Source organism: Syngnathus scovelli, chromosome 18 (genome assembly GCF_024217435.2).
Source record: "Syngnathus scovelli strain Florida chromosome 18, RoL_Ssco_1.2, whole genome shotgun sequence".
NCBI lineage: Eukaryota > Metazoa > Chordata > Actinopteri > Syngnathiformes > Syngnathidae > Syngnathus > Syngnathus scovelli.
Genome location: NC_090864.1, coordinates 8,614,359 through 8,636,197, shown reverse-complemented (window position 1 = coordinate 8,636,197; position 21,839 = coordinate 8,614,359). Strand labels below are relative to the sequence as shown.

Below are 21,839 nucleotides of genomic sequence, written 5' to 3'. Positions count from 1 at the left end.
AGCGAACACACACAACTGGAGACACGCTGGCATGAACCGGTTAAATCGGGAGGGGGGGGGCAGCAGATGTAATGTGGCATAGCTTGACATGGACGAGCAACGCCTTGGAGGAGGTCGTATGTAATTTTTGTGCTGTGTATGATGATGGCAATGATTGAAAATAAATGACAAAACAACAAAAACAACCTTTGTAAAAAAATAAAAATAAAAAAAATCTCACATTTGAGTCATGGCTTATGCGAGCGACTTAACTATTAATGGCAAGCCGAAACGTTCGGGGGCATTTTGTTTAATTCATCACATTGACTATGTGATCAATATCTAATTACAGTGTATTTCTGGTGGAGGAATAACAATGAATAAATAATGGCAGGTGTTGGGATTTGGAATGACGGACTGCTGCGGGAAGCAGAACCTGGGTCGGTATTTCCGGGTCAGGGAAATACGCTCCTTCCTGGAAATGGAAAGGACTCAAGCCACACATTGGTTGTCCTATACCTCATGCACCTTCCCGTAGTTAACACCAAGGTGATGAATATAAAAAAAAAAAAGTGTGACCTCTGTTCTTTAACCAAAGAACACTTTTCAAGCTGAATAATACATCAGCTCGGAGGCTCGGAACACCGTGACAATCACCCCCGACGTCTGCATTTATTGATTTAAGAAAGACAAAAGACTCTCGTCCCATCTCATCCTTTTTTTTTTGCCCCTCCCCATTACTTCTTCCCAAAAATGATTGATCTTGCATTTGGAATCAGGCACTGATTGCAAATTCACCCTCTGGTGGCCTCAACTCCCCAAAAAAAGTATTGTTGATACTTTACAAAACAATTCCACCCATCTTTTTTTGTCTGGTTAATATCCTCAAGGACAGCAAAACTTCTCTCATCCTCTTTAATATTCCAACTCGTGTTGTTTGCACAGCCTCATCGCCTTGCACGCATGGAGTCGGAGTAGTTTTACTGTGTAAGGCGAGTGTCGAGCATGCACACTCTTGTGTTAACCTTCGGGTCTCATGCATTTGCGGCCCATGTGTTTGGAGTGTGAGAGAACACACACATTTAACTCGAGTCAAGCCATGCACGTCACAGAGAGGGAGCAAAATATACGACAAGGTGATAAAGAAGTGGCGGGAAATTGGTTGGTCTCATTTGCCACGTGTCCACTTCTGATTACCGTGTTGACCGCTTAATCCTGATTAAAAGCCACCTGAGGACAATCTGGTTACACACCACGGCTCACATGACCAATACTGGTGCATAAGACACAGATATCATTTTAGCTAGCTTTTTTCATCTTTCATTTGAATCCGACATGTCAACAGTCTGCCGGTAATATATTCTGCAATAAAAGGCTGTGGATGCACTTTGACTTTGTGTTCAATACGATCCAACTTTTTCAGGTGATAATACCATGGCGAGGTGGCTCGCAGCTTATATTAAAATAACCTTAAGCAACCTTATACTTCCAGAAAGGCCTCGGCACTTGAATAAAGCCGAGATGCACGTATGAGTGACGGTATAGACCTGAAAGTACGGCTTATCAGAAATGAACACTTGGCATCAATTTCAGAGACGTGCGGTGAAGGGTGGCACGGTAGGCAAAGCCAAGCATCCGGGCACTGTGAGAAATGTTTTCGAGGCGGATTACTTACTAACTGGACCAATGTTATTAGGAATACCTGAAAGAAAAAAAACAACAAAAAGATCGGCATATGTTAGATTGCACATCAGTGGAAAAACTAATTCTGGTGGACACAATAGGGTCAGAAAGAATACAAGCTTTTATCTTTAAAAGTTAAAAAAGACGTTTGAAGATGAGCTGCTTTGTTAAAAATACTCTTTTGTCAAAAGAACCCCAGACAGAATTCTCACGCATCGGCGGCACAACATATCAAATGTCACCGCAGATAAAAAAAAAAAAAAAAAAGTCAATGAGGACACGTCTTATCCTGCAGCCGGCTTGTCCGTCCGTCCCTGTGCCAGACGGCGACTGAGTATATAATGTAGTGTCTCATCACCATGGTGACAAGATCAGTCTCACCTCAGGGTGCCGACTGGTTGTGCGTCTGTGGAATTGAGATGTCTCATTCTTCCACTTTTATATTCATGTTCATTAAATGTATGTGCGCAAACTGGCTCCGTCTGATCTTTGCCAGCCACACGTACTGGAAATTAGCAGCCGCACATGTGTGTTCCCTCTGAGATGTGAACTTTCAGGAAGCTACGCACGATGCACGGGGACAGAGGATAATGGATGTCGGACCCTCCGGGGGGTGGGCAGATGCGATCGAGGAGACGGGAAGGACAACGGCCAGGATGAGCTGAATTATAATTACCTTTATTGTGCTTAAGAGTGCACTTTTAGAAGTAGAGTGTCAAAAATAAAGAACACTGAAAATTAAAAAACAAAACTCTAATAAATAATGGGCCAAAAATGGAAGAAAAATACCTTATAATAAAAAAATAATAAAAATAAAAATAAACCGTATAATACCATAATTAAGACTCAACAATAAATGCTAACAAAGAACACTGAAAATTAAAAAAAACAAAAACTCTAATAAATAATGTGAAAGAATGGGCCAAAAATGGAAGAAAAATACCTTGTAATAAAAAAAATAATTAAAATAAAAATAAACCGTATAATACCATAATTAAGTCCTAACAATAAATGCTAACAAAGACCACTGAAAATTAAAAAACACAAATTCAAAAAATAATCATTGATGTGAAAGAATGTGCCACAAAAAAAACCTTTGTGTTTGCTCATCTTGTGACAGACTATCTTCAGTGTTCCAACTTGTCTATTTGAGTTGTTGTTTTGTTCTTTAAAAAAAAAAAAAAATCACTGTGGCTCTAAATACGGCCATGTTGACAAACTTATCGACTCAATCTTCATGTACTCAAAGATGGATATCCTCATACCCGAGGAAGTGACAGACACTTGCTCTTCTTAGCGAGCATCACAAAACTCAAAGTTCACAGCTTGAGCAAAAAACAAAAAGCAAGAGGGGAGGGGTGCGGGGGGAATAATCACGAGGGTTTATAGAGATAAAATATCTTCTGTCAACATTCTACGACTGCTCTTTGCCTTTCGCGGGAAAATATGAGGGTGTCGTAACGCTAAAGGAGCTGTTGATTGGAATGCCGTGATACAGGCACAATGTACTCAGTGGTGCTCTAATATGCAATCATTCCTCTAATTGTGGCTTCCAATAGGGATGTGCACTTGAATAACCAAACACCTCAAATCTTCAAAAGTAGTCCGATAAAAACATTCAATGAAATGCACGTATAGAAAATTTGGGTCTTCAAACAAGTGTCGTACCCATTCTATTATTTTTTAAATCACTGTCATTTCCTATCCCGTCCACGTGGTCTTGGCTTATTATTATGGAAAGGGTGTGGGGGGTGGGGGGTGGGGGGGCATGGCAGCAATCTAATTTTATTCTATCGCACAGGAAGAGCATTAGCGGCTCATGTTGACGGTGTGCTTCATTGATTTTTACGAGCTGTGTCGGGATCACGGTTGCAAGTCACTGAACATGATCTGTGAAGGGCGTCCGATTCACTGCAAATGATCTATGAGCATGTGGGGTCAGTCGCACACACACACACACACACACACGCACACACGCATTAGGGAGACTGAGTCATGAGTGGTAACGTCAAGTGATTTTACAATAAATCTTAATGCTTAGAGAAATGAATGCTTCACAGATTCTGCATATTTATCCGGTCATCCATGGGAGATCACCACTGTGGCCTTAATAATAAAAATATTATAATAATAATTGTAGAGTGAGATGATAAATATTCAACTTGTTGTGTTCGGATGGGATGAGCGAGCGCCTTCGTTCTACAAATACAAATGATCAGCGACGACTCTTAAAAGGTTCCAGTTAAACGTGAAAGGAATTCAAAATATTATTGCGCGGAAGTGATATCAGGAGGACTCTTAGCATAATGCTTGTTTGTGCTCACTGACTGAGATTTATTTTATAACGACATTGGAAGATCCTAAGGGATTTGCTCCTACAGCTGAAATATGTACGGGAACATACTCACACTGTGCTGGAGAGATTAATCAAAATATTTTGTGTGAGTGTGTAGGGATGTGTTAATGAGTGTGAGGCATTACACTGTATGCGCCAATAAGGTGTGTGCGTTTGGCCTCTCCGTCGGACTTAAAATAAAGCTGCAGCATCTGGTAGAGCATAATGAATATCGTGCATAATGCTGGCTCTTATTTTGACTGTAAAAAAAAATATTATGTTCTATCCTGGCACCAGAACGTGGATGTTTTATTTAATGGAAAAAATAATAATGAGCTATGAATTTTAGTTTTTATTAAATGAGATTTATGGGCTGGAATTTTTGACTTGCTAAGAGCTTACAAGAATCTGGAGAGACTAGTTTGAGAAGTGGCGGATGGACTACAAGCGGTTCGCTTGTTTCCTGGCAACCCTCACATGAAAAGCCAAGTTTTTCTTTGGGTTGTGATTTTTTTTTTTTGTCACTTTTTAACCTCCACACTTTTGGCACAGATGTGTCATCGGGGGATGTGGAGTCATTAACGACTTGTCTCGGTCACGGTGTTTTTAAGTCAGCTGATAACCGATTTAATGTATTCTACGCTATTTTTTTTTTTTTATTTGTGGTCAAATGTGCACCCAATCAACACATGTGTAAGGCAGGAAAAACTCAGTTGTGATTTTTAACAAGAGAACAGTCATTTTTCAACAGCTATAAAAACAAATTAAATTGGCCTTTGAAGAAGGGTGTGTAGACTTTTTTTTTAATAAACACAGCATGCAGATTTTGCCTCAAATATAAGATAAAAAAAGTGCTCAATCACATCCAGGGAATACACAATGCCGTTCTGTGCAGTGGTTATGAATGTGTGTTTGTGTGCCTGTGAATCAAAGAGTGTGTGACATTTTTTTTTTTTTTTAATAATGATCTGTCAATCTGGGCTCGAGGAAGGGCTATTTCACTCGCCCTTTTCCAAGTCTCATAACAGGGATCCCTTGGGAGGGAGAATAAGTCATTAGTCGGTGGCCAAGAGCCTCGGAGCGCCGGTGATGAATGCAGAAATCACAGCAGATGCAATAAGGTGAAGGAGCCGGATAAAACCTGACTTTCAAATGAATATCGGCACGCTCAAGCATAGACATGGAGTTTATAGTTTGCTCTGATATATGAACGGCAATAGCTATGTGTGATCCTGTACATGGCTCAATTGATTAATGAATTACATGGCGGCGAGACCGTTGGCCGGAATATCTGATGATAAAAAAAATAAATAAAAAAAAATAAAAAGTAATAAATAAAAAGTAATAAATAAATAAATAAATAAATAAATAAATAAATAAAACATTTGATGAGTAAAATGAATAAAAAAAGAAATAAAGAAAAAAAAACTTCAAATCATTCGCATCTTATTTAAGCGTCGCCGAATTACACCGAACGGGCCTAACGAGCGAGTCTGCAATTGAAACACATTCCTATTTGTTTGTCTCTCTGAAACTTCTCTAATTGTCTCTTGTTACCTTGAAGCAGTCAGACAAGTCATTGTCAAAATTGTTACCGTCGGAAGTCAAAGACGATGATGCGGGATGCTGCTAATTGGGTTTCAACTCTTGCCAGCTGTCTGTAGCGGAGCGTTTCTTTCAAACACCTGTCACATGACCTGTCACTATAACTAATCAAGTGTGTGTGTGTGTGTGTACTCACATATATTTGCAGTGCCTTTAGGGATGGGCAGGTAGGAGCCGGCGCTCCACGTTCTGCCTTGGTAGTTGCGCTTACAGCGGCCGCAATCGGGCCCGGTGGTGTTGTGCTCGCACTCGCAGCTAAGCTTCTCTTTGTCAAACACGCAGCTGTTGGCGTGAAGGTTGCACTTGCACCTGTCAAAGAGTCGAGGGAAGGGATGAAAATGACAAACATGTTAACATGGGGGAAATTTCCACTTTTATAGAGTCGGACAACCCAGGTGGAGGCTCATTCGTCCTTGGCTCAAGGCGACGTAAAGCAGATAAAACGGTCTCCTCTCAAACTTCAAGAGGAGGCAGGTGAGTCAGGGAAAAAAAAAAAAAAAAAAAAGACAAACCTGGCTTCTTTATATCCTTTTCCCGTCTGTTCTCACTAAGGTTTAATTGTCCCGCAGGAGGATGCGTGGCGGTTGCAAGGTCACAGTCGATAGTTGAGGGATTTTGGAGCGGGGAGAAGGACAAAAGGCTGAGCAACACAAGCCCGGTGAAACAGACATGGGGAGAATAAAAAAAAACAAAAAAACGAGGAGCTCGTAATTCTGAAAGGTAATGAATAGCTCAAAGTTAGCCAGCGGGCAGCGTGGAGCCACATCCACGCTCTACCGTGAGGGATTAATATGAGATGAGCTCTCAGAAGCATATTTCCAGGATGGAAGGAGGCAAGAAGGGAGGGAAGGACTCCCTTAAGGTGCACTAAATCCTCACTCACGCATTTAACAATGGACTCGACAAATTCATTTTAGGCTGTCCCGAGAAGAGCGTCGAGGGGATATCATTACTTTGGTTAATTAATGACCTTGTCATTCGGCTCGTGATGTACTCACAGAATTTTTTTTTTAAGATTCTGTACATGATTTGGTGCCAAATCTTGATTTTGAACTTCGAGCTTGATTTTTCAAAGCTATTCCATTGTTGCCCTTTTACTGCGCTTTGGAGGTGAACGCCATCTCGATTTGTTCCTCAGGCTGCCAGATGGAGACGTTCATGAAGGTGTTGAAGGGCCAGATGACACTTGATAGCCCCACAGTGGTCGTAGACGTCACTGCGAGAACCTCCAGTGTCACCAAAGCTAAGCCTCAAGCCAGTCTGAGAATATTTCACTCGTAAAATGACAATGTGCTTTTATTCCAAGGTGGTCCGATGTACGAGATGCTATCTGACGGAATGACCTTGAGGTGTTTGCATGTGATTTGTCAACAGCGGAAGAGATAATTGCGTGGCAGCAAAGGAAATCTACAAAAGACTATTTTCGTCTCCGTCGTCGTCTTCCCGAACACACACGCAGAGCTTCTTCGAAACAAAAACACTTTTCCCCCTGTGATTCGCTCGCAGCTGCTTTCTGTGTCCTGCGCCACATGTTACCTGGTAATTGCCTTCTCCGCCGCTTACTAGCAGCCTGCAGTGGATTGTGGGAAGCAACATCTCCCTCTGGGCTGGACCTAAGTCCTCAAACCTGCTGCAATGGCATCCATCTTTACCCAACCTTTCCTAAGTATTCAATTGTAGAAAAAAAATTCAACTCACTTATGTCATTTTTATGTAACTAACAAACCAACAGAGATAAAAAAAAAAGTTCTCCATCACTACTACTAGAAACGTTGAATTTTTAATACCTGTGTGTTTATTTTTTTATGATACAGGTGAGTCAGCCGACAGCTGCTGAATTGACTAGAAGTTTTTGGAAGCAAAGGCGCACACAGTTTCAAGTGCTGTCGGTTATGAATTCAAAATTCAATTGACTATTTACATGACAATCTCGGTCGGCTAGTTATAGATTTTTTTTTTAAAAAGCTTTCTAGAACTTTTATGTTAAAAAAATAATACGAGGATCAATCAAAGCCACAGCCTTCACATATGTCGGAGTCGGACATGTTACCTAAACAGGAGTCAATCAGGAGGTGTGACGTGCTAAAGAAGATCAATACAATCAATATGTTGACCTCACTGATAAAGACTATTGGCCGAGCATCAAGTGCTGAGAGAAAGTACCGAAGCAAAGTCGTTTTCCCGTTAATACTGATATCCGGTCCAGACATTTCCCATGGCAACAGCCACCAGGGGCCAGAACCTGAGCTCGCCCGCAGGGTCTGGAGAGTAGGTGTAATTGCAGAAAATGTTGGCAGTTTCCCAGATAGCAGAACTCTTCCCTTAACATCTCTCTCCTCTCTTAATCCCAGTGGGAGCTGGTTTGTTTGCGCTTTGATAGACCAATGATAATAAAAACTCAAAATTACCGCGTCTGGAGGATTTTCTCATGATGCTTCAAGGTCACTTTTTGTTCTCGGTGAAAAGTAAAAAAAAAAAGGCACAACAATATCAATTTGTAGATGAAGCTGATCGGGTATTAAGCAATACGTCAGCGTGGAGCTAAACGGTTTTACGGCGTTGAAACAGAGAAGCAAAGCCCGTTGCAAGAAATGAAATGAGCCATGTTAAGAGCACTTATCAGCTTTGTAAGCACAGCAATCCACTTTTATTGCTCTTTACTCTTATTTTAATCTTGTAGTGAGTACTAGGACTCACTGCAACCGCCATTTTTCCTTTTCATATCTGACAAGTGTGGAAAAATGGAAACAAAAATGAATTCTGAAGTTGCAAATGTCTGGAAAAACCAATACAACACTATTTCTTTGTCTAAGTGTTCGTCCTTTTCTTTTTTGTTAGCGCTCGCTCCGCTTGAAGGCTAACTCACCGTCGGGTAACCGTACATAATGAGCTTCTGCATTCACCGGCTTTGTGCGAGAAGATAAGTCCGGATCGCTTTTCATGACTCAATGCGCCCATTATCGAGCAGTTTTTATTCATCAGACTGCGTCGTCTCTAGATCAAAATCAAATATCTCGCTTGGGAAAATCCGGATGTTAGCACATCAACTTTGTTGTCATGTGCGTGTGTTCGCATGAATTATGCAAACAGAAACAGCATGATGATCTTTGGGCTGAGGCGGTCATAAACGTGAATATAAAATCCTGCAAATTTACAATTATGTTTCGAAATGACTCAGGCCAGTTAAAGTCATTTACAAAGGGAGGGTTGCCATATATTTCCACTTGTTATTGATTCATCAGTAGGCCGTTGGTGTTGGGTCGTGGCGGGGCGGGGATGGGGGGGGGGGGGGGGGGGGGGAGTGGTGGAACGCAGCGAGTGACGGAGAGGTCAATGAGGGGATTAGTCATGAAACCCTGACAGCCGGGACCATTATGAGGATGGCTGCAGCCCACAAAGACGGGGACAAGACATGCCGAAAAAAGACCTCTCCATTAATGAAATGGGTCAGCGCATGAATGTTGAATGTGGTCTGTCGACAGTGAGAAAGAGCAAAGGCCTGACGGTTCTGGCAACTGACAAGAGACATATATTATATTATATTATATTATATTATATTATATTATATTATATTATATTAAATTATTATTGTTACACAAAAAGCATTTGATGCATATATATTATGTATGATTCTTTTTATTTTACTCGTTTTCACAATCTATTTTTTTTCCAGCAATTTTGTCGATGTGTGTAGCGTTAAATTCACCTTATACATTCAGTAAAATATAAAATATAAAATATAAATGTCAAATATTACGAGAATAAAAGTATTAAAGTATCTAACAGTTGCTATACTTTTGTATCCAAAGTAATTTTCTGTGAACGTCATTGCAGTAATGCAATATTTGATATATTCAGCCACAGAATGAGATTAAACATTTTAAAAGAAATAATCTCGCTTCCTGCCTGAGAGTTGGATTTGTTGAGGTCTCCGTGCATCCTGTCCTTTCATCGACTCTACTGATAAAATCATCACGTCACTTGTCGCTTTGCTTGGTATATCTCGAAAGCAGCTCGACATTGCCGGTCTGTGATAAATAGCGAGGGACTGCATGGCTAGCGCGGCTTTTACAAGTTCAATGTCAGCGACACGAACCCTTATCACATGAATTTATTTGTACATAAATCTTTCCGTGAACTTGATTTGATCTCAAGGTGTAGCGACTCTATGGGAATATTTCCTCTCTATTGCTTTTGTGGCAACCTTCAATCAGACAGGAAGCAGTTGGAGGTAGCTAGGACCATCTATTGTTTGGCTTTTGAATATTAAAAATACAATACAATAGCTTTAAGCTGCTTGGAAATGAGCAAGTCAGCAAACAGAGACTAAGCAGGAAAAATCCTTCCTTGTTCATTCTGCCATTGGAATGTGAAAATGGTAAGCATGGGAGAGGAGATAGAAGAGGCTTTAAAGGAAAGAAGGAATCCGTGTTTGGAAAAATGTGGAGACAGTGTGTGACACAAAAGGTCCACCGTAGCACTCCAGCTAAACATGGAGGACAGAAAAGTTTCTTGTCAGATGCCCTTGAATAACAAATTGAAAGTCTCCTGAACCAACAGAGCTGATTTTCCTTTGCAAACTTTTATATAATAAAAAAATATTTTGACAAATCGATATCAGATAGTCATGCTACATTTTTGTACTTTGCTACATAAGGACACAATTGTCGGTGAAGGCAGATAACACAACACAGGAAACCGGAATTTTTTTTTAAAATTAGGAACACAGTGGCCGGAGCATTTCTGGTCCAGCTGAGAAAATAACTCCGAGGAGCTTGAGCCAAAGAAAGTGAGAAAAGACAATCGAGGAAAGGGAGGTGGAGAGGAGGAGAGCTGTGTGGAAGTCAGAAGGGACAACTTTTGTAGGTGGTGATAGAAAAGTGAAAAAAGAGATATAAAGGAAAAAAAAAAAAGCTCTGGCCTGGATATAAATGTTAAGCAGAATCAAGGTTTTGTATCAAAGTCAAGCTGAGGAAAGCAAAAAAATCAGACTGGATATAAGCAGATGGTCCACATTAGAACAAACCCGTTAGTTGCTCTCCCCACCAAACATGACATTCTCCCACATGAGGACGAGGTACAGACTGCTGATAGCCAAAAGTCGAAAATGCATACCGTAAGCACGTCAATAGTTGCTTATGGTGCTCGGCGGCCAGTGAGATTGAGTGTGCGGGAAAAAGATGGACTAAGGAGGTAAGACAAGTAGAATGACTTATTCAACGGGGAACCGGACAGGAAGAAACATGAAATTAGCACAAATAGATTATCTGTCGACTACAGGCTAGCCTAAGAGCAAGCCAAGCACTGTGGAGGGAGAAAGTGAGGGAGGGGGGGAGGAAAAAAAAAAGCAGATTGACTTCTTCTTTGGTCCTCCCTTAAGGGAGAGCCATCACTCACTAAACTGCTGATATGTACATCCAAGAGCACTCACATGCACTTAACTACAATTCAAATTGAGTGAGGACAGAAAAAATACAATGATTATCTGGAGCACCCTTGTTTATCACTGCTAGATAATCGCACTGTCCAAATGTAAAATGTATCCCGTAGGTAGTTTCATGAAAACAAAAGAAAAGGCGAAAAGCCATTTTAGCAAAAAGGTAACCTCTGAAGGGACAGGGAGAAACAAAATGTCCTCTTCCCAGCAGGAAATGAAGTTTCTGCAAAAGCCTTTCATGACTATGAGAGGAAAGTTTTGGAGAGATGGCACAAACGCAAATGGGAACTTTTGCCCTCAAAGTCCTTGCAGACTTTGGTACTCTCAAGATGCAACAGCCCCTTTTGATTTAAATGTGCTCAAACATCCAATCTACAGTTATCAGTATCGGTTCTTTCATGGCTCCGTGATTGTTGTTTATCCCTGGAGTGGAGGCCGGCCAATGGAAAGGGTCTGCAACTTTGTGTATAATTTAAGACAGTCCCTTCAGAGACATGTTCTCTGCACAGAAGAAATAGAGCGAAACATGGGGCAGGGGGGGAAGGGACAGGGAGGGCGAAGAAGATCCTTTGGTGGGCTCTTCTGCTTTAATTACACTATATTGATCACAGGCAAGATGGCGGACGAGGGGGGGGGCAGGTAGTGAAATTGCAATCCGTCGTTACTGTAAAGATGTCGACTTTGCAATTATGTTCCAGTCATACGGTAGATAATTAGAAAATCCTCGGAACCGTTGTCATTCTCCGTAGCCCCCCGTTTAGCATAGTCGATGCAATAAAAAATGACAAGGGTGTCAAATTCATTTCAATCCCGGGCGGGTTTGCATTGTTCACATCCATCACACGCTTACATGCTTGGCTGGATTTGAAATTCTTTGCATTGATTTCTTTCAATCCAAGTACCTCAAGTAATAAACCCCATGAGGAGGCTCATCATGCATGACACCCCGTGTCTTTCACTTCCTGTAGAGCGTTTGCAAAGTTGCATTTGCTTTTCTAGGTTGACCTACTTGGGGAAAGAGCTTACCATCCCGTCTTTGTTTTTCACACTCCTGCGGAAAGGCCAGAAAATCTAGGAGCTCTCTTACGGAATTTCTCCCCTCCGCACCGCTTCTCATTCCTGATCCGGGTCGGACGGCAAACGTGCCAGATTCGACCTCAGTGCCCCGGAAAAATCGCTTCCGTCGAATCTCACCGAAGCGTACTCCGAGGGGTTAAGGAGCTTACGTCTCGTATACGACGCTTGAAGAAAAGAGCTGAGCGGTGATTTGCTGCAAAAAGGAGAGCTGATTCTCCCAGTCTAAAGTGTATCTCATTATGTCTGAACTGTGTGTTACCTTTAGTAACGTAGGTTTCAAACATCACTCACACGGCGGGGAGTCCGGTTAGTGACCACGGCTTGATGACGGTGCACAGCCATTACTCAACCCTACAGCCCCGTAGTGATGCTTAGGTTTGCTCGGATTAATTCTATAAATAAGCCGCATGTATGGCAGACCGATTTTAATGACCGTTAAAGAAAAAAAAAGCAGGATAGGCTAACAAAACTCTGACACGCTCGGACTGTTGTGATGTTTTTAAGCTACGCTGCACGTTTTGTACTCCAAGGCTTCCGATTGTGAAGAGCCTATCAAGCGTGATTAAATCTTTATTCCTCACATCTGTCAAATTAAAAAAACACAAAGTGTAAAACACGGACAAACTTGTACAGAAGAATCCAGTTCTTACCTGCCCTGGACTTTGATGTCCGAAATGGCGTAGAAGTATCTGGACAGGTTGTTCTCGTCCACCATCGTAGCTCCAGTGGCAGGTCGGAGCAGTCGGATTCTCAGGTCTGTGATGGTGAAAAAGTCTCTCAAGTTCTTGGTGGTGTCCAGTTGGCCGTAAAGCGAAGCCATGTTGTGGAGTCGAGGCCCGGCGAACAGAGCAAAGCGGTCCTTGATTTCAAAGCGAACGGTTTTATCGTATTTCCACACGTAACCTCGAGAGTAGTCCTCGGTGCAGATGATGTCCAGCAGGGTATGCTGGGTCAGATCCTGCACCGTCTTGGGCTCCATGGTGAAGGCATCCAGGCAATCCGTGGCATAGAACTGATACGGCTGCCAGGTACGTCCGTAGTCCAGCGACTTTTCCAGTACCATTTGTTCTGGTCGGCCCGATTCAAACGTGAGGACGATATCATCTGTCAGCTCGATGGTCTTGTTCCACGACAGCGTGATGTTAACCAGGAGGGCCTTTGGATACCTTTTCCAGGATGTCGACTGCCAGAACGTCGTAGGGTTGCGGCCCTCGATGTCAAACATGAGTTCCGGAGGATGGGCGAGTTCCTCGGTGCTGGCGTCACATTCATTATTACACATGTAAGGGTTTTCCTATAAATAGAAGAACCACAGAAGATCACATGTTAAGGGGAAAATAAATGAGTTCAGTCGACCCAATGATTCTGATGTATTAAACATGACAGGGTCAGACCTTTCATGTAAAGCGGCCAAAGGTGGAGGAACTTCGAAACAACTAAGTTGGGCTAATAAGCTTTGCAAGTTTTTCCTCGTCCTCCATGGCAAGGTGACAATGAAACAGCAATCTCCCAGGTCTTCTAACTGTTGGAGGGCTTCATTAATATCCTGCCTCGACCATCCCCTACAGGCATTTTCTGTGAGGTGGTAGAAAGGCTGAATGGTGGTGGAAAATTCCACCCAGGTTTCTTAACACAATCTCACGGTGGTGTGTTAAGGTGTGACATTAACTGCAGCATCTGGTACCCTGTGTCTTTGGGCTTCTGCTAAATTGAAAATGCAATCTGTTGAGAGCTAATATGTTAAGATCCAAGACTACATGCATGAGGAAAATCGAATAGTCCCTTAAGGTAAATAAAAAAAATCCAAGTCCATAGGGTTATTTGAGTTAAAGCCCTGAGGCACAGTAAAAGACGGGACAGTATGTCAGTGCCTCGTAAAGCCGTTGCAGTAAAATATCCACTTGGCAATCGTAAAAACGGCCAGCTAGCAAATATTTGAAGCTAATAGGGAGTCAAACACCAATTAAATAATCCTTGTTTTGGGTGTGTACAGGTGTTCCTAATATTATGGCCCTCGAGTATATTCACCCACTGTTGTCACTAGATAGCGTATGTCCAAACATAATCGATCCCCGTGCCCCGAGGAGCTGAAAATGTGCTGCGTGTTAAACTTGGCAACCTTGGCCATTGGTCCAGCACCCACAGGTTAAATATATTTTATCACCGCCTCCGTTGCTACTTGTCTCCCACGCTTGGAAATACAGCCTTTATGTAGATCAATAACCTCGACCCGCAGAAGCGGAAAGAGATAAAATGCTGAGTGTATGGCCTTATGAAAATCAATAGCAGACATCTGTGTTTTACTGGAGAGGAACATGTGAGGGCTCTGTTAAGCAATTAATGCTTTGGCACATGCAGAAATAATTGACCGCACCCTAAACGCAGCGTAGCTGTAATTACTAAAGATGTTTGTACAAGTCCCACCGGGGTGTTGTGTGGTCAGGATGGGGAGGGGGGAGTAGAAAACCAATCCCGAACTGAGGTTGCTGGAGCACTTAATTGCTGTTGATGTCATCATAACACACCGGTTTGATCGGATTAGAATAGAGATTGTGTGTGTGTGTGTTGTTGGCAGGATACTGCTCTGAATTCCTGTCGCATTGTCCCCATTACTGTCAAACTGTTAACCCAATTTAACAGGCAACGAGAAGGATAAAAATCAACAATGTCGTAAACAGCGGCTCATGAATTTGATTGCAGACTCCATTGAGTCGCACTTCACAGAGTCGGAGCTGTTTGGAGTGTTCATGCGCTGGAAAGGGAGATTAACTCCTGCTTTTTATGTGAGGAGCTTTTAGACACATTATAAAGCACTAGTCTAAATTAATTTTAATCTCAGAGTTTTAGAGCTCTAGATAAATTGTATGTTTGATTTGGGGGGATTTCACGAGAGATCAATTCGTCCTTATCTTGAATATATGAAAGAGTGTTGTGCTTTGAGATACAAATTGAATTCACACTCTTAATTCAAACCAGTTTTAAACCTGTGGCGCTGACAACCTTGGCCTGTCTACATTGCAGCCATTGATGGAGGATGGGACTCGAGGGAATATAAATTTACTGCCTGCTGATAAGACATCAAGATGGATGGGCTCCCACCAATCAAATCAATCTGTATGTGTGACAGATGTGTCAGACGTATAGCCCAGACAGCAAATTGAGCCCAGCCTGTAGCATCTATTCTTCTTCTCTTCCTTTGTGTCCTCCATCTTCTCTGTTTCATCTTAAAACACACAGTAATCATAATATCATGTGTGTTTTTCTGTATTTAAAATCATCTGTTACTTATTAAAAGGTTAGAATTATTTGAGGAGGGGTTAAATTTGCCCTTTTTTCCATATTAATACAAAATAAAAGTTGTCTGATATTCTTACGTCGACATACACCCAGGATAAGAAATTACAGCACACTTAATATCCACTTTCTAGCATTCTAGTTGAAATCAAAGGTAAAAAAATGATCCAATGATCCACCTTATTAGCTTTCTTTTTTATTAGCTATTCTCGTCATGCTAGTGAAGTCTTTTGCTCCTTAATAATTTCTTCATAGCAACCCGGGGGGCTTTTTTTTTTAAGCTGTGCCATCTCGTTTTCCAAATTCTCTCTCTCGCCATCCATGCCTTGAGTGGATCAGCCATCACCACCAACCCCCCCCCCCCAATTTTTCTTCTTCGTTCCCTCTCCCATGGTGATAGGTGGTGCAGACAGAAAGAGGGGCTTAACCTGGACGTGGAATGAATATTGGATGCCAGTGTGACAGATTACAGTGGTAATAGACACCTGGGCCAAATCCTCATGAGGATTACAATCATATTTTCAAATGGTTCAGGGTCGGCCAGAGGTCGCCCAGACTGCACGGTGGTCAACAAGGTGATAGCGGACCACACACTGTGTATTCACACCAACTTGCTAGTATTTATCTTTCGAATACTTTCATGTCTCCTGGCAGACCTGCAACTGGGATTTTTAATCTTTTAAACGGCTTGAATTGTTTTCCAAAACACAAAAAAAAAAACTGTTGGGTGGCTTCAACCCTTTTTGTTTCGTGGCCTCAGTGGGAAAGATCCAAGATGGCTAACAACCGTCACATAAACGATGGGGAGCTTATGAGGTAGGACCATGTGTCAATTTGGGAGATTCACGAAGCTTAAAAACAATAGTGGAGTGAGCCTTCAGCACCTCGTCTTCACGTTAAGAGGATATAAAATACATTTTACATTCCATTATCTTTTATGTGCCGTGTCACTATCATATGCTTTGAAGGACACGATGATGGCCCCGTGCTGGAGAGTAGAAGCGGAAAAGTCACAACATGAAGAGTTCATGGCTTGTGCGGCTCGGCGCAAGTTGTAAGAACAGTAAACTCTTGAAAGGTTTGACCTCAACCCCATTAAACCACTTGAACTTTGGCATAAATGAACAAAAATGATGTCAGAGATAATCTTCTCAACAACAAGAGTAGGGCAACATTGATTTTCATTTTCTAATGGGCAGCTTTTCCAAGATATGTGTGAAAAAGACAATGTTGGAATTAAAATGATACATCATAAAGTAAGGAGAGGTAATCAATGAGTCTGTCATCATGTTCACTTCATATTGCGAAGTGAATCAATGCAACGTTTTATTCCGAATCAGTAGAGAATAACGATCCCGTCGTCATTTTCCGGATTTCCCTTTTTTTTTTCCACAGTACCCCTCAAGTCATATTTAATTGTATTTATTTTTTTAAGAAATGATTAAAATCAATACTGTGGTTAGGCCTAGCAGTCTCTCAGTGGATCTTTAACTGTGCGGAGAATAGTTGTGATTCAGCTCCAGGCCCCTCTGTCAGATCATTGAAGGTCTATTTAGTCATTCTAAAGGGAGACTTTCTTCTTCTTGTCTTTATTTCTCTCACTGTGTCTCTTTCTCTGCAAGCCTTCCATTCATCACCCCCCACCTCTGAATCGGAGATGATTGACAGATGACTCTGGGGGAAAAGGAGCTCGGGCCTTTTACTTTCTCTGAGCTTGGAAGATCACGACACTCGGACACACTGACTGACTGACTCGTGCAGACACACAATTTAAAGGCAAGACTCAGGGTTTAAAAAAAAAAAAAGACAAGAAAAATAAATGAAGGGGGGAAAAAAGCAGTATACTGATTAATTACAAGTGCATCCACTTGCATTCCTAACAATGACTCCAATCATCCACTGCAATTATAATTCACAATTCTCAAAAGGGACTCAAGGGTGCTCTACCAGTTGATTGTGACCGAGCGCCTGATGATTACAACGATGCCATAAAGATGAGAGCGAGCCAGTGGCGTTTGGAACCGAAAAATAAGTTTCACAAGAGGGAGGGGCGGGAGTAGACTAATCAACTCCACTCTGCTGAAATTAAAGATACATTAAGCACTGTGTTAGTGGTGAATTAAACTAAGAGATATAAATTAATGAGTCAACACAGAGCAGCGTGTTTGTGTGTGCATGACGAGGGGTTGCCTGTTTGTAGAATTCCATGCGTACGTTTCTGGTGCCAAATGCAGCAGAAGCACACTGGTTTTAGGCTGCAATCTTCTTTAATGAGGGATTAGATGCAGTGGTTGATCTTGTGATGGCTGCATACACTTGCGCTCATTAGGTAGTCAGCATGGGCTTAAAATAGCAGAAATAAAGGAATAGTCCATCTGCGAGTAAACACACTTGAGGGGGTGGGGGTGGGGGGGGGTTAGGTGCTTAAGTGCTGTGTTTTTTTTTTTTAAATGTGATGGGTTTCGAAATGATGCAGGCTACGAGTTTAATGTCAAATTAACATAAATGAGAATTAGACATTTATTTTTAAACAACCGCAGAGCTTAAGCATTCACGTTGTGGTGCGATAACTGTTTGTACACAAATGGTGCAGCAACACTTATAGACAGTACTCAAGTCATGTATTCTTTGTCTGATGCAAAGAACGATTAATATTATTATTAATGTCACCGTTGTCTATTTTTATAAAATAAATTAGTCCTATTTTTCCTAATTAACTTACACATCACGATATTGATTCTTTTGGGGGTCTGGAAAAGATAAATGGCATTTCAATGGGCAAGATTTGAGATATGTTAAGGAAAAAAGATGAACTGGTAGCTCAACGCACCACTGCGTTTGGATATTTAGCAAACAAACAGAACGAGAGTCATTTACAAAGTTGTCGTTTGGCTGGAAGTGAATGCATCATGCAAATAGATTCGTTTTATCCTTGCTTGCACATCTTGCTGACAGCTGCACAACGGAAAGCAATCTTGTCACACTCAGGGGAGGTGAATTTCGGGTGAGGGTACCTTTCCATTTATAATAACTCCCTTCCTTTTTTTTTTCCTGTAATCTTGCATGCAGTATTCTCACACAATTGTTTTTTTTTTTCCGGAGCGGCTCAAAACAATAAAAATATTCAACGGCACGATGAAACTTGATGCAACGCTGATTTCAACAGCATTTTCTGTTCCTCTCTATGTGCTTTTTTTTCCTCCCCATATGCACCCACTCTACCTTTATCTATCTTCTCCAAGAGTTGATTTCATCTGACGCGACTGAGTTGAGGAAGCCATGGGCGGAGGTGCTACAAATGCTCTGTCACCGCTCTAAACATGGCAGCAAGCGAACGCCTTGACAGCTCTCGGGTGCAGCGCCGGGGAAATCGGCAAAGATGCAGTGCATCACTGTAGCCGATATGACTCTACCCTTTATATCTCATTTCATCGACACAGACAAACTGCGATACCTCCACTCGATTCCGATGACTTACTTTATTTAGGGACTGGTGAGGGAAAAGTTACTAGCCTGGAAGTGGAAATCTCCCAGATTGAAATGATGCATTGAAAAAGTAAAGAGTTTACTGTAAATGAGGTTTTTATTAACGCTTATCACTGTGGAGCATCGAGCTACTATATTACTTCTGACTCGACACAAATGAGAACGAGATGTAATTTGGCCTTTCACATCGATCTAATCACCGCAGTATTATAAGACATCACTGCTTGGATTGGAGAAATGTGTGAGAATACGACGACATTTCCGGGATATAAAACAAGATCCGACCAATATCTAACCACATTTGTGAGTAAAAAGCAAAGTGTGGGGAGTCTCTGTCTCTTAAATACCAAGGTATTAGGATTTTTGCAAAAATATTAAGGTGTAAAATTGTCAAATTTCATATTCACAATCCAATAAAAGAGTAAAACTATTCGGCAAGTTTGACTTAAAAATTTGAAATGAATAAAACACCTCCTTCCCCAAATATTGAGTCTAGCAAATGAAGATTATTGAAACACTTAATTAGTAGTCTAAACCGGCTATGTGGACGTTTATTGATAAACCGCAGAAAATGTTGGCTTGTAGTATTATGCAAATCCACCAAATAATGACCAGCCTCTAGGGGCTCCGGGGTACGCACACTCCGTGCAAGCAGTCTTGTTTCGCTGGCTCTGCTCAGTGAGGGCATCTGCCTGCACCAACCCTTGGAGAGCATCTGTTGGCAGTGAGATGGAACAGCGTTGCCAAACCTTCACCCTCGTTTGACTTGATATTGGGAGGATGGCATCTGAACTGATGCACTTTTTGAATAGCAGGATCGTCCGCAGGGATTATATTTGCAATCAATGATGAGGACAAAACAATGGATGTCATCAATGATATTTTTTGTATTATGAAAATATATAGGCAAGCCCCCAAGATGCATAATTGTCATGGGAGTTCATGGTTGTGAATTTGGAAGCTGGTTAGCATGCGCTGTTAGCTAGCTTTGATTTTCTGTCAAAACCGAGGAAACGTTACAACTCAGTGAAGCACAAATTGCATGTGTATAAGTCACGAGCGGCGATATTGCAAAGTGTGCCCATGCATGATTTAAAATTATTTTGCACGAATATCTCAACAAAAAACAACCACTTCACTAATTATACTTTATCTTCAATCAAACTTAAATTCTCAAAACTTGCTCCACGCATGGTTGCTTTCCCTTAGGGTGTTTTTTTATTTCCTTTTTTTGTAGACAAAGAACATTATGAGAAAATCCACTTACTAATTTGAGAAGTAAACTAAAGAGTATACACGGCTGACTTGATGACAGCTGTCAGTGTGACAAGAGCTATTATCAGGTGGGATTTAAATTGTTATGCTAGAGGCAACCAGGCGGTGTCCAGGAGGGATTTGAAAAGACAACGTTTGTGAAGAAGCTAGGGAGGCTTTCAGGTACTGTCACTCAAACTTAGATTGTTTTTCCTGCAGGCCCGTGTTGAATATTCATATCTAGTAACTCATAATGACACGGCAAAAGTAAAAGAACTAACATTGTGCCACAAGCAATTATACAACAAATGCAAGCGCTGGCGCATGTAACAGTATGTTGGATTGTTTTTTTCTTTTTTCCAGAATCTCTTGAAGAAATGATGCAGCAGTGTGATTAGATAAAGTATGATGTCACTCAATGGTGAGCAGGGTTGAGGAGTACTGTATTTTCCGGAATATAAGGTGCACCTTCAATGAATGGCCCATTTTAAAACTTTGTCCATATATAAGGTGCACCATTAAAATCACAATATAATAACTTTAAATACTGAAAACAATAACAATATATCAATAATGTTAATATCACACAACATATTTGGCCCACAGGCCGGAATTTGGTCCATATATAAGGCGCACTGGACTATAAGGCGGCTTTTGAAAAAATTTGAGGTTTTTAGGTGCGCCTTATAGTCCGGAAAATACGGTAATGTCATGAGGATAGGCCGGGTTGAGTTACAGAAAATACATATGTAAGGTGGATTTAGTAAAAATCTGGTATAAAATAAATTATATATATATATATATATATATATATATATATATATATATATATATATATATATATATATATATATATATATATATATATATATATATATCAATAAAATAAATAAAGTAATATAATATAAATAAATGCATATATAAATTAAATTAAATAAATATATAAAAAATAAAATGAAACCCACAAAATTCATCCCAAATAAATTCTCAACTCTCGTGTGCTCAAAGAGCATCCTAACAAGACTAAAACAAATATTACAGGTAAGCAGTTAGCCCGTATGTCAGCCCCCGCCTACACTTCCCAGCGGGCACTGCCCTCTTGTCACAAACCCGTTTGCTGACTTCAGCCAATATAACGCTGGCACAAGTCTGCTAAAAGGTGTTCATCCAGTCAGCACAACAGTCTCCCACCTTGGCTTTCAGAACCTTGTCTCCCTTTACATCACAATGCACTAATCTCCAATAACACGCTCAATTAAAAAGCTTCTTTCCCTAAATCTCGACGGCACTATAATATAACACAAAGTAGTTGAGATTAAAGTACTTACATAATCAACAACAATTAGAGCACCCTGATACATGCTATTAGCTCTAATCATCAAGCAAATGTGTCCTTCATTACCCCGCTCGCTTTAGCAACCTTACAAATTCCAACCCTTGCGGGATTTCACTTTTCTGCCTCTCTGTCAAGTGCTTTGCAATTGATAATCTATTTCAAATAGCTTCTCACACTGAGCATGTAAAGAATTTAAAGTCAACACGGCGCTCTGTAGGAATTGTTACTTTAGAAATGGAGCAGCCCTACGGCTTCCAACAAAGATGATTCAGAGTGGAAATCCAGTATGCTGGCACGGTGAGCGGCTTACTCTGTGTTCTTATCTCTTGGCAAGAGCTATGCTGAGGCGCTCG

At 41.2% G+C, this 21,839-nt stretch overlaps 1 protein-coding gene across 12 annotated transcripts in view; it reads right to left on the bottom strand.

Moving 5' to 3' along the window:
• ntng1a (netrin g1a) overlaps positions 1-21,839 on the bottom strand; it is a 91,129-nt gene that overhangs the window by 8,610 nt on the left and 60,680 nt on the right. For all 12 annotated transcript variants that reach the window (XM_049749796.2, XM_049749787.2, XM_049749792.2 and 9 more), the window contains 3 exons: positions 12,767-13,410; positions 5,739-5,911; positions 1,655-1,681 (listed from right to left, as the gene is read on the bottom strand). In XM_049749796.2, coding sequence (XP_049605753.1) covers positions 1,655-1,681; positions 5,739-5,911; positions 12,767-13,410 — 844 coding nt within the window. The remainder of the gene's footprint in view (positions 1-1,654; positions 1,682-5,738; positions 5,912-12,766; positions 13,411-21,839) is intronic.